General features: G+C 34.7%; 3 protein-coding genes across 4 annotated transcripts; all 3 read right to left on the bottom strand.

The window, feature by feature from the left end:
• Positions 1-1,287: 1,287 nt before the first annotated feature.
• Positions 1,288-5,533, bottom strand: LOC132167334 (uncharacterized). Of its 2 annotated transcripts, none has more exons than XM_059578277.2 (3): positions 5,406-5,533; positions 3,386-4,330; positions 1,288-2,012 (listed from the first exon to the last, which is right to left on the bottom strand). In XM_059578277.2, exons 2-3 carry the CDS (start codon positions 4,312-4,314, stop codon positions 1,553-1,555), a joined length of 1,389 nt encoding a protein of 462 aa, XP_059434260.2. In that variant the 5' UTR covers positions 4,315-4,330; positions 5,406-5,533; the 3' UTR covers positions 1,288-1,552. The 2 variants fall into 2 exon arrangements, with proteins under 2 accessions (XP_059434260.2, XP_059434259.2); XM_059578276.2 differs by having other exon boundaries at positions 1,288-2,018.
• A 4,420-nt stretch (positions 5,534-9,953) lies between these two features.
• Positions 9,954-11,969, bottom strand: LOC148587793 (uncharacterized). The gene is made up of 2 exons (XM_088512824.1): positions 11,930-11,969; positions 9,954-10,570 (listed from the first exon to the last, which is right to left on the bottom strand). The coding sequence occupies exons 1-2, from the start codon at positions 11,967-11,969 to the stop codon at positions 9,954-9,956; spliced, it is 657 nt and encodes a 218-aa protein (XP_088368950.1).
• Positions 11,970-11,974: 5 nt separating this feature from the next.
• Positions 11,975-12,412, bottom strand: LOC148587794 (putative B3 domain-containing protein At3g49610). The gene has a single exon (XM_088512825.1). It carries the CDS (start codon positions 12,410-12,412, stop codon positions 11,975-11,977), a length of 438 nt encoding a protein of 145 aa, XP_088368951.1.
• Between the last annotated feature and the right edge of the window lie 441 nt (positions 12,413-12,853).

Here is a 12,853-nt window from a genome sequence, read left to right on the forward strand (position 1 = left end):
GTATCCCCGTGCGCATGCACACAACAAGAAACAATATTTTGAAGGGCGAATTCATTTTAAAAAATAATAATAATAAACAAATCATTAAAAACTAAATATTATAAAAAAATCAATAATTAAAAAACTAAAACTGTTAAAAATTTAAAACAAAAAAGTAGAAAAAAAGGGGAAAATTCACTTTACCTCTAAAGTTTCAGGAATTTTTCAATTCGAACCCTAATATTTAAAAATTGGCAATGTATCCCCTAATGTTTCAAAAAAAATTTAATTCAGACCCTCCGTTACTAATTTCCGTCTAATTAGATGGAAATCATCCCACACGCGTCTCACGTGGAATTTTGATATCCTCTATTCTAATTTTGCCCTCATTAAAACCTTTGAAATTACGTAATTATCTTTAATTTCGTAAGTTTTAATGAGGGCAAAATTGGAATAGAGAGTATCAAAATTCCACGTGAGATGCATGTGAGATGATTTCCATCCAATTATATGGAAATTCGTAACGGAGGGTCTAAATTGAAATTTTTTGAAACATTAGGGGTATATTGCCAATTTTTAAACATTAGAGTTCGAATTAAAAAATTCCTGAAACTTTAAGAATAAAATGAAACCCTAAGGAGAAAAATAGTATTTAACCATTTTTTTTAATCTTATTCAACAAAAAGAAAAACCTCTATGTATGTCATATAATTAAGCCATTCGAAACGAAAGAATAACCCTAAACGAATTCCACATAAGAATAATATTCCATATATTAAGATTACTTGATCGTGAAAATTAATCTTTCATTTTTTTTAATATATATATATATATTGTTTAAAATGCTTATTTAGTGGTTAATTTTCATTGTGAACTTTTAACCCTTGAAGGAATCACATTTTCTTTAATTGCATTTTGAAATTACCATTTTTCTTCACACGTTTTGCAACCGATAAACAAGACGGTCACTTAAAATTAGATCGGATCATTTCGTTGATTTGATTGTCTATAACTGTTAAACTATGCTCATGGTGAGCTGGACCAACCCAAACAGTGCACGCTAGGCTAGTGTTGAAGCCTAGAGCAACAAATGCATCTAATATATATGTACTTCATATCCCACTATCAATGGGATGGCAGATCCAGCGTAATCCAAAAAAGGATATGGCTTACAAATCAACCCTAAAGGGTTCAGTAATCCTCTCCCCCCCAAAAAAAAGTACAAGTAAATATACCCCTTAGGAGCCCTAGCTAGTTCCCAATCAAAAAGTCTCAATATAGGAAACCCACAGTTTAAAAGAAGGCGGATAATCTAATCTCAATATGTTTTACCAAATTATATGAATATTTACATCTAGTCACATCCCTCATACAAATTATGTACTTCAATATACACATGAAACAAATCTAAATTGGTGCATACATATTACATACATACACAGTTGAAAAATGTTACCAATTTGAAGCATGCATCCCCATGCAACCCAATGACCAAAATGCAAAGCAGATTCCATTCAAGCATTATGGTGAACTGCACAGGGGTGTCATTGACAGCCATATCCAAGGAGCAAATTTAAAGAGGTGGAAACAACCACCCCATGGTCCAACCAAGGAGCAAACCAGCGCTGGCAAGACCTAACCCCAATGCAAAAGCAACTGCACACTTTCTAATTTCATTCCTTTGTCTACCACGTTTTCTCTTTCCAGCCCTCCGCTGACCCTTCTTCATTTGCCTGCCTCTGTGTGGAACCCAAGGTAAGACAACCGGAAAAAGACTGGAAATTGGTTGGTTTTTGTTCTTAAGCTGGATGTAGAGATTCTCGAGCTGCAGCAGCTGGAACCACTGCTTATAAGCAAAGAGCTGTGATGCCTGTCGAAAAAAGAGCGTGATAATGTGCTCCTTATCAGCATAGGCTTCCTGTGCTGCTTTCTCAGCTTCCCTTGCTCGTGTTTGAGAATGACACAGTGCCTCCAACAATTTAGTCTTGCTAGGATCATCATCTGCCTCGTCCTTACTTGTACCATTACCAATACTGTTGCTGGAGCAAAATATTTATCAACATGGATAAATAAACTGATCAGCAATCAAATAGTGAGTATAATTCCTTCCTCTATTAGTTCAGGATAGGTAGTCGAAAACAAAGACAGTTGACAAATGTGTTAGAAGGGCTCCAAAATTTGTGCCTGAACCATGAGTGCCAGGAAATGCATATTCATGTTCGTCCAAGTAACAAACTAAAGGAGATTCTTACTATTGAAGGTAAGTAACAAAAAACTAAAGCAATCGACAATCCTCTATTAGTTCAGGATAGGTAGCCGAAAACAAAGACAGTTGACATGTGTTAGAAGACACCCCAAAATTCCCCAAATCGTTAAACGTGGTAGTAATGAACCTCTACCCCCCTAAGAAACCCTTGTTTCCCTCTGTCCATGGGTGTGCCATCCCATGGGATGTTATGTCGGACTATTAGATTTTAGGCCCCCACAGAATACCAATTGGACAATCATTACAATCATTAATCTGGAGCAAATGTGCTAGGAAAAAACAATGTAGATGGATCATAATGAGAAATATCATCAAACAAAAACAAGATCTTTTTTTCTTCTTGCTGGTGTGTTTTGGTGTTCTGTTTGTGTTTGAATGAAAATTTTATTCATCCAAAAAAGACAAGATCTTTTTTTTTCTTTTACAATAAATAAAGAACCTAATAAACTATTCTATTTCTCTAGCAGTGTATACTTGTAAATAAGAGAAGATTGTACATCAAACTATAACAAGTCTATTGTGATTTTGCTAGCATGTAATGAGTAAAATTTTTTTACTTTAACTTCACTTTGAAACAAGGGAATTTAATGGATCAAATAAATGACATCCTTCATATTTCATTTGCTGATTATTGCTTAGAATCTACTTGTGTATTCTAACAATTATGTGAGGTGTCCATCCCATCAAACTGAAAGAGCTTCATTGCTACATGTGCAAAATGGTGGACCTTTGTAACAATTATAAGTTTGAATTAAATGATAATCCTCTTTATAAAAATAGCTTAATTCTTGACTGATATATTATTAGTTCTTTTCTTATATACTAGTAAAGATAACACACCAATATCAATCAATTATGCTCATGAAATTTGGGTTATGATATCTAAAATCTATTTAAACTATTTGAAGTATCTAGATGGGTACATTGCACCACACTTACTGAAAAAAAAGGGGCAAATAAATTGTTACCACTAACTGCAGTGAAAAAGATGAGGTTTCTATTTGGTTAGCACCCCATCATAGATTGTTCCATGTGCTCAGATGTGTAAAATAAAACGGATAGCTTCATGAAGCATCAACCACTCCCTAAATGAAGTACTGATGACAAAAGAACTGCAAAGTAACAATTCTAGAGCATTACCTGAAAGGCTGGTCTGAATCCTGGAGTGAGTGATCTGTAGTGGGGCTTTCCCAGGTATAGTTCTTCAGACTAGAGAATCCCTTATCAACCATCTTCTCTAAAGATGAAGCCAAACTCTCATCACATTCAAAACACTCTGTACAAGTAGATGGCCCCTTCCTAAAATGCTTGGCCAGGGGTCGGGGAAGATCACAATTCTCAATATGTTCAAGTGACTTCTGAGCAACCAAGGAAGCCAACCCGTCTTGACCAGCAGAGCGCCACCAAGGCTCAGCCTTCTCAGCTCCCACCCAATTGGATCCTAGATCAGAAGAAAGCCTCTTGGCTTGTTCTGGGACCAAGCAGTTGAAAGAATCCAAGCCCGTGAATTTATCATCTAAGTACCAGAACTCCCCCAAGTCCTTTTTATTAGTAGTTCTCTGTGAATCATTACCAAAAACAGCCTTGAATTCTTGCATTCCAGTATCATGTTCATTATTTTTACAAGTGGTAGAAACCTCCCAAGGTTTCTCCACAGAAGAATTATTATTGTTTTTCATAACAGTTTGATTACAAAATTTTTCCCTGGATTGGTGATCCTCACTAATTTTTGCAGTTTTATGAATAAATCCAGAACTCAAAACTTCAAGCTCAGTCTCCAAGGCATTTAGCTGTTCATATGTAAAATCCTTTTGGGGCCCAACGTGCGGTTGCAGGTTCAACCACCACTTAATGTTGGTTGGTGGACCGGAATATGGTTTATCAGGTATGCAAGTTGGGGGGGGATGATAAGGTCCATTTGCAGCATTATCAGGTGCACCATCAGACTCTGATTTTGAGGAAGAAGATGATGGGGAGCAAGAAAATTTGGGGGATCTCCTCGCATCTTCTTGGACAAAGGAATGGTTAGCTGTGCGCTGCCTTTCTGCTTTTGCTTCTGCTGCAGCCATTACGCCTTACCAATCTCTGATAGTTTCCACTAAAGCATTTACTCTAGTCCATAATCTAGGCATTTGAGAGCTCAATGCTAAACAAATCTGTCTGCAACTAAGCAACTCAGCAAAGCCTTATCATAATTATTTTGGCCATGAATCCTAACACTCTGAAAGAATAAACAGAATTCAGATGACAGAATATAATAATATATGATCGGGACCAATTCAGTGCAAACTGAAAACGAAGTTGAGCGATGAGAAATAGAGCGCTAAAGATATCCTCCAGCTCATACTAAACATTCTGGGAAACATTTAAGAGCTGCTTGAGTTTGGTTAGGAAACATTTAAGATGAGAAACAACTGAAAGTTATGCAATATGCTCACTATAACACTGACCTTGATGTATAGATTAACAACAAACATCATGCCTAAGGTAACCTACTTTTACCAACAAAGAGAACCTCTCAATCAATGATATGGTGTTTTACTAGGGTACAAAAGCAAGCAATATTCCTGAATCCTAAAGTACGCCAATTGGAATCATGAAGTAAATTCCTAAGCCCCATAGGCAAGCATAAATGACAACCAAATATATAGCATAACACGTAGACCCACAAATTTTATTCGCAATTTAGAATTGGCCCTGTAAAAAAACAAACTAAAAATCACAAACAACCCATTTTATATTTCATTGTAATAACCGAAACCCGGAACCGAATCCAGGAAAATGTTAACAGGCGCAAGACCCACATCCCGCGGTAGATATAAATCTCTCTGAGAATAACTAGGAGATAAACAAAATTAGATAACGCCCACTTCAAAGTTCAAATCCTTTATGTAATTCAAACCAAATAAAGCTTGTAATCGAATTGGTTTCACTATCGTCCCAGAAGGTGAAATACGAAAGTTTTGTGATACAATTCACAGGTTCAACAGCAGATAGACAACCGTCTCATAACAAACCAGAATATTCACAAATCAACAGAAGCAATTCCGTATCCAAGATACGCATACAAACGTTGAAGCATAAAGACAACATCAACAGGAACAAAACTCGATGAGAATAAGAAGCAAGTAAATTTATAGGTCAGGAAGGAGAAAGATACCTTATCAGGAAATGGGTTCTCTGGATTTTCCTCTAAAAAAATCATATCATATGCATTTTGAGACGAGAGTTTGGTCTGAAAGATTCCTCTGTTTCTTGGCTCTTACATCACAGTCGATGTCTTCTTTTTTTTGGGTGCTTATGGACGCTGATTGTGCTGGTATCTTGTGTTATAATAATTATTTGTGTAGAGTTTTTTAGATATTTAATTTTATATTAATATTTATTATTTTAAAAAATAACTTGGCTTTTTTTTCTTCTTTTTTTTTTTGATAATTAACTCACACAATTAGTGAGATTTAAACATATAATCCTCAATTACCATCTCAATATACATGAAAAACGAGAATGCCATTAGATTTAAAAATCATTGATAATTTTCCAATAGGCCTTGTAAATATATGCCCATATTATAAACAAACGAAAAACAAAAGAAAAAAAATGGAAGTAAAAATCTCCAATCATATATATTCTCAACTACCATTCCAATATTGAAAGACACATTTGTTTAGGACAACACGTGCCTGTTACGTCTAACCACGTGGGTCATGTCTATTTTTGATATGTGTTGTGGATGGAACAGGGCGTGACATTTATGTAACGACTTTGGCCGTCAAATTTTTTTAAGCACTCAAATTTAAAAATCTTAATTAATCATGAACTTTATAGTAGCAAAAAAATAATAGTTTGGATTCGGATTATTAAAAGAGAAATATAATTCATTGTTTTTATAGTGAATTGATGAATCAATCATTGAATTTGTGTAAGGTCCACGTACTCAAATTTTACTTAAATTAAGACAATTTAAGCTCGTATAATCTACTTATTTTGGACAATTGGGATGCAAGATCCACCAACTTTAAGTAAGTGAATCTCACAACTTTGACTTAACCTGAGTTATCTAGAATTCAATGAATGAATATCTTGAAATCTTTCTATAACTAACTTGTGTATTTTGCACTTACATTTTTGCAAGTAAACACACATGCCTTCCTTCTTTGGTAGATTGTGTCAGGAGAAATGTAAGGCATTTTACAAACAAAAAAAAAAATCAAAATTTTGGTTTCTAAATGATGTGTCGCCATCTTATGTAATTTATTATTTTAGCAAATAAAAACATAAAGTAATGTGTGTTTAAAAAACCTAACATTTCTCTTGTGTCGGTACTTGCAGTCGGGTAAGTAAATTATAGCTTCAACATATCTATCTCCTCCTATTTGTACACAAGTAAAATGGAATTTTTTTTTCAAAATTCATCTATATGTCTAAGTTAATAGAGAAAAATTTGCCCATTACTTTAGCGGGTGGATGAAAAATCGTGCTGGCAAGGGCGGAACCATCCTAGCCCCCCAACCCAAAGGGTGGTCCCCAATTTTTATTTTTATTTTTAAATAAACCTTTAAAAATATATTTTACAAACCCAAGATTTTTTTAAAAAAAATTTTGTCCACCTAAACTAAAAGTTCTAGTTCCACCCCTACCCGCTGGTCACCCCTATCAATGCTCGTATTCCCATTTAAATTGCAATAGTTTTTTTTTTTTTTTTTTTTCAATTAATTAATCTGTATGATTCTAGCCTGGAATTTTCTTGGCTAGTGCCATTATTTAATGTTAAACTCCTTAGTCCAATTATATCCATGTTCTCCTTATATATTTGCATTGGCAGTGATCACTTGGACAAGTTTCTCCACTAGCTAGCTAGGTCCTGCTGGGTGAAATAGTTTTAACAAAAAAGAAATAGCTTTAGTCGTAAATTGAGCCTAAAACTATATTTTGATTTTATGAAAAAGTGCCTCTTCAAGGTGAAGAAGTAGTGTTTGGGAAGAAAATTATTTTTGACTATCTCAATAACAAATCACATTTTTTTAAAAAAGGCATAAAACTATATATATAATTTGAAAATTTTATAAAATTGTAAAAAATCCTTATTCAGAAAGATGTGTCATATAGTGCATTAATAATAGATGAGGCCCGGCCCTCTCCTCTCACCTTTTTCTGCCCCAATTATAATTTCAGGATATAGAGATCCCGACTTACACGTATTTCATAGATTTAACTGAAATATATTTTATCCTTATCTGGGAACATAAAGAAAAAGAAAAATAAAAATATTAAGTCGGTCGGTCTATATACCATCTACTCCTTGGATTAGGATTTACAAGTAGTACCACTACAATTCTAAAATACTGAAACCGTACGTCTTTTTTAATTGGACCACGTACATTTTATTTATCTGTTTAATTCTAATTAATGTATTGATTTAAAATACTTATAATTATTCGTGTATTTTTATTTTTTTTTCTTTTAGCCTTTTCCCAATCACAATGGGATTAGGAAACCCAAAGCAGCACGTACTCCAATTCGTTGCCTTTAAATAGAGTGTCTAAATTTGCTTCTAGCTAATGTTCATAAAAAATATTACACTAGTACGAAAACCAAGTTCAGGTTGAAAAGAAGAAGAATGCCGCCTTCCCTCCCTGCAGCGATCAACCACGTCCTTCTACAAAGGGGGTACTCGGAGCCGGTGTTCCTGGCTCAAAAGCAGTTGTGCTTGCTTGATGTAAGACCGGAAAACGGCCGCTTTCTGATCCCACAAAGAGAAATCCAACAACAGTTCTTGACCGAGGAAGAGAAGACAACACTGAACAATGGAGGTATGATTCCGATAACGCTAATGAATTCGGAGTTCTCGGAGAATAACTTGACTTTGAGGAAGTTGGCGGTGCACGACATGTTCGTTGGCGGCGTGACCTCATCGTACTTGTTGATCAAGAATGGCTGGAACCAAGTGGTTCTTCAGAATGGGCTGCAGCCCAGCAACATAGTGCGACTCTGGTCGTGCCGGACTCCTGAAAACGATGTGTTTTTTGTTTTTGATGTGGAGAGAGTGCAGCGGGATGTTTCATGTTTATGTGCTCGAATAAATCATGTATTAATTTAGTTTTATTATTCATTCAACAATTTTCTTGATCGATTTTACTCTCTCTCTCTCTCTCTCTCTCTCTCTCTCTATATATATATATATATATATATATATTATTGAATGAGATTGATCAGTTTTCTTCTATTATATATCCTGTTACGCAAACATTCTTTGATTAATTTCTTGATTATTTTTCCTTCCTGATCATGATCTGCATATTACTCCTCCTATAGTTCTATGGGCCGATGAATTAATTAGTCGTTACTTTCATAAACGTGATACCTGTTTCACTTTTTTTCCTAATAAAGAAAATGAGGTATATATATAACAAATTATAATGAAAAATGCTAAACATCTCAAATTTTTGTTCTGAAAATTAGTTTCTAAATGATATATCACCATCTCACTTCTCAAAATAATAAATCTTATGAGATGGTGACACATCATCATTTGGAAAGAAAATTTAGAATGTGTAACACGCACTTCTATTATAATACTTAACCCTATCTTTTTTCTCTCTCTATATATATATGGGAAAAGTACACTTTACCTCCACAAAGTTTTGGGCGATTTTCAATTCAATCTTTAATGTTTCAATTTTGGCAATGCACTCTTCCAAACTTTCAAATTTTTGCAATTTGACCAATTGTATCCCAAACTTCCCATATTGCCCCTAATTCTTTTTTTTTTTTTTTTTTATAAAAAAAAATTAAAAAAAAATTCTGGGTGGCTTGGCTATCTGGCCATTTTTGCACCCCCCAAATTTGATATTGTTGTTGTTGTTGTTGTTTTTTTTTTTTTTTTTTTTTTTTAATTTTTTAATTTTTTATATAAAAAATAAAAATTAGGGGTAATATGAGAATTTTGGGATAACATTAGTCAAATTACAAAAATTTGGAAGTTTGGGGTGCATTGCCAAAATTGAAACTTTGAAAGTCGAATTGAGAAACGTCCCAAAATTTGAGAGGGTAGAGTACTGTTTACTTTTCCATATATATATATATATAATTGAGAACCTTCGATCGGCTACAATTTGAGCAACCTTACAACAATTAAGTGAATATATATATATATTTACTAGATTTTTTTTTTTTTTTTTTTTGGGGGGGGGGATGAATGAGAAATTTCAATATAACCAAAGCTCAAAAACATAGCAACACCTCAAAACAGTCCCTTACAAAGGCTGAAAACCAGCCAAAACAAAGTAAAAACAACCTCCTCAATCAACAAAACTACGAAAAACCAACCAAAACAAGAAAAAAACAGAGTACATGCCATCATTCACAAGCATATCAGTATGCAAATTCCACATAGAGCACAAAGCAAGATTTTCTCTAGTTCTAGGAAGCCCTCCTTTCCTAGCCATTCTAGTTCTTACTTCCCAAAAGACTTTTTTTTCTAAATTTGCTCTTCAGTGCTTGGAGTACCGTCATGTTTAAGCTCATTTCTGGTGCACCAAATATTGTACACAGCAGACCCAAGAACCAGACGACATGACAAACAATGAAGAGATTTCTTCCCCCAATTTTTTCAGCCTAGATGCATAAGATCATCCCAGATCATAGGAGGCTGCTCAACTCTACATCGAAGTATGCAGAAATTCCAGATTCTGGAACTAAAACTACATTAAAAAAAGAGATGATCCGAAGTCTCCAATTGGTTATGACAGAAACTGCATTGCACCTCACCCTTATAGCCCCATTTAAGCAATATTTCCCCTGTAAGAAGCCTATCCTTCATAACAAGCCACATGATAAAAGCTTGCTTAGGAATGACAAGAGGAAACCAGACCATCTTCCACCAAAGAGACTTCTCCCTCTTCTCTCTAAGAACATCCAAAGTATCTGAGTTGACATAAAAACCCTTTTTAGAAGCAGTCCAAACTAGTTTATCACAAATCTCCAATCCTACTTCAGGGAGTCTAGCTTGTATCTCAATAAGAGCTTCAGACCTAGCTGGTCTCCAAAGCCAATCGCCATTACAAATAACAGAAGAAAGTTTTGCTTCAATATTACTATGAGCATCATAAACAATCCTGAAGCCATAATGCTCAATCAAGATCCTTGCTGGATGCCACCAATCCAACCAAAAATGGATATTTTTCTCATTCCCAACTTCAAACCTCAAGAAACGTTTGGCAATATCCCTCAACTTTAGAATTTTTCTCCAACTCCAAAAACAATTTTGAGGAATGCCTACACTCCAAAAACTCTTTCTTTTCAAGAAGTTATCTTTCACCCAAGCTACCCAAATATATCCAAATCTAACAAAAATGCTCCAAATATGCCTAAGCATAGAGGACTAGTTCCAAACTTTACTTTCACTTTACTAGATATTTAGTAGATTTTTAAGATCGACTTTCATATTTTATTAATGCTCATGGTCCCAATTTTTTTTTTATAAGTAAAGATACGTACGAGAGATTAGAAACGTTAATATAATTAATTAGCATTAATTTGTTGAATTGACTTGAGTCAATTCTAACGGTATCCTTGTCCGTGGCCGTGGGAACGTGTCTATGGGAATTTGGGAAAGCTGTATCAATTAGGATTCTCGTACGTGGGAAAGCTGCATTAAATTGACTTTCACAACACCTTGCCCCCATTTCTATGCATTGCCTCGTATCCATTTTTCTTTTCCTTTTTCTTCTTCTTCTTCTTCTCACTACAGTTAGCAGAAACCAAAAGCTCCCGGGTCTCCGACACGATCAGAGCTGGACTTCCTCATCGACCACTGTTTTGTCAACACGTACGATGAGGTCGTGTCTCCCCAACTCCTTTTTGATTTTTCTCAATGGGATGGGGATCAACCAGCAGGCAGCAGCCCCTTCTTGCTTTCATCAGGAGTTTTTCCTTCAGGGGTTCAAGAACAGTAGGCCATGTTTTCCCTCAACGCTGAGAAAATTTAGAGGTAATTCCTTTCTTCATTGTTTTAAGGGTTTCTTAGCATATGTATATATAGAGGAAAATATAAAAAGTTAATTTTTTACCTAAAATTTGGCAAATTTAATGCTATTGCATGCTCTAAGGTTGTACAAATTATAGCTAAAGGTTGTCAAATCAAAGTATATATATATCATGAAGGGTAAAAATAGGGCACTATAATAGGGGAGAAGGAGATAGAGAGGATGAGCTACAGGCCTTGTAAGTTTAGGTTTCAAATTTTTTTAAGTATTTTAATTTTCATAATATTTTTTTTGTTAGTTAAAAAATAAACTGGCGATAAGGATGTGAAAATAATAACCCAACATGGCAATTGGCAACTATATTATATGTGGCTGCTAGGCTGCTAGCTAATTATGATCACATGCGCTCTCTCCCCCTGTCTCTCTCTCTCTGAGTGAACAGTGATTATCATAGCATACTTTGGAAGAATAATTAAAAAATTCAAAGCACCTTTACCTATAATTAAGGATAATAAAAGAAACGTGAATCTTATTCTATTATATATGGAATAAAAAAAAAAAGAATATTGAATCACTCATAAAATTGACTTGAAAATTCGAACACATTATTCAAACAACGTATGTGAACACTTGGACAATTTCGCCAGCCTCGATTTCAACAAAACAAGAACATCATCATTATATTTTATTTATATACTGTTGTCATCCATTAACTTCACATTCCTATGGATCGACATTTATCCTATTCTTCTTCTTCGGCTTCCACTGCAACTAGCAGAAACCACAACCTTCCGGGTCTCCGACATGACCAGAGCTGCACTTTTTCACCGACCTTCAACCCTTTCTGACGTACCACCACTGTGTGCCAGCCACGTGTCAACACGTACGATGAGGTGGTGTCCCCACACTCCTCTTGCTTCTTCCACTTCATCAAAGCCAAGTCACTCACTAGCATCTGCGACGGCGACACCATTAGCGTTACTTCAATGCTGTCTCTATTGTTCAGTGCCGCCTTCTCTTCCTCCGTCAAGAATTCATATCTGATTTTTCTCAACGGGATCAAGAAGCGGCCGTGTTCCGGGCTCAAATCAACACGGCTCAACCGCTTTTGAATCACCAACACTGGATCCGAAAATCCCATGTTTAGAATCGCCTCGGGGATTGAAGAGTGGTAGGCCATGTTTTCTCCAAACGCACTGAGAAAATTTATATTTGAGGTAATTAATTCTTTTCTGCAATGTTTAGGGGGTCTCTTAGTGCGCATATATATATATATATATAATAAAAGGAGAGTTTAGGTATATTTTAATTAAGGACCAATTTCTATGTTTATATTCTTTTTGAATTTATATTTCTACAAAACATAATCCAAATTTTAGCATTTTCAATTCCTTATAGAATTAGGAAAGACAATTATAAATTCAAAAAGAATATAAACATAGAAATTGGTCCTTAATTAAAATATACCTAAACTCTCCTTTTATTATATATATATATATATAATTTATCATTTTCCCTCTTGGATTAGAAAACTACGAGTAGTACTCTCAATCTCAAATATTGGTCTATTTTCCATAAAATAAAAGGAAATCCTTTCTACATATTTATTTATTTATTTGTT

This window comes from Corylus avellana, chromosome 2, assembly GCF_965113065.1.
Source record: "Corylus avellana chromosome 2, dhCorAvel1.hap1.2, whole genome shotgun sequence".
Classification (NCBI taxonomy): Eukaryota; Viridiplantae; Streptophyta; class Magnoliopsida; order Fagales; family Betulaceae; genus Corylus; species Corylus avellana.

Excerpts from the sequence above, each read along its gene's own strand:
- LOC132167334 (XM_059578276.2), bottom strand. The coding sequence starts at position 4,314 with ATGGCTGCAGCAGAAGCAAAAGCAGAAAGGCAGCGCACAGCTAACCAT. Across the intron at positions 2,019-3,385 it reads GATTCAGACCAGCCTTTCAG|CAACAGTATTGGTAATGGTA; the intron begins GTAATGCTCTAG and ends ATTTTGCTCCAG.
- LOC148587793 (XM_088512824.1), bottom strand. The coding sequence starts at position 11,969 with ATGTCGATCCATAGGAATGTGAAGTTAATGGATGACAACA. Across the intron at positions 10,571-11,929 it reads GAAGTTAATGGATGACAACA|CTTGGGTGAAAGATAACTTC; the intron begins GTATATAAATAA and ends ATATTTGGGTAG.
- LOC148587794 (XM_088512825.1), bottom strand. The coding sequence starts at position 12,412 with ATGGCCTACCACTCTTCAATCCCCGAGGCGATTCTAAACATGGGATTT.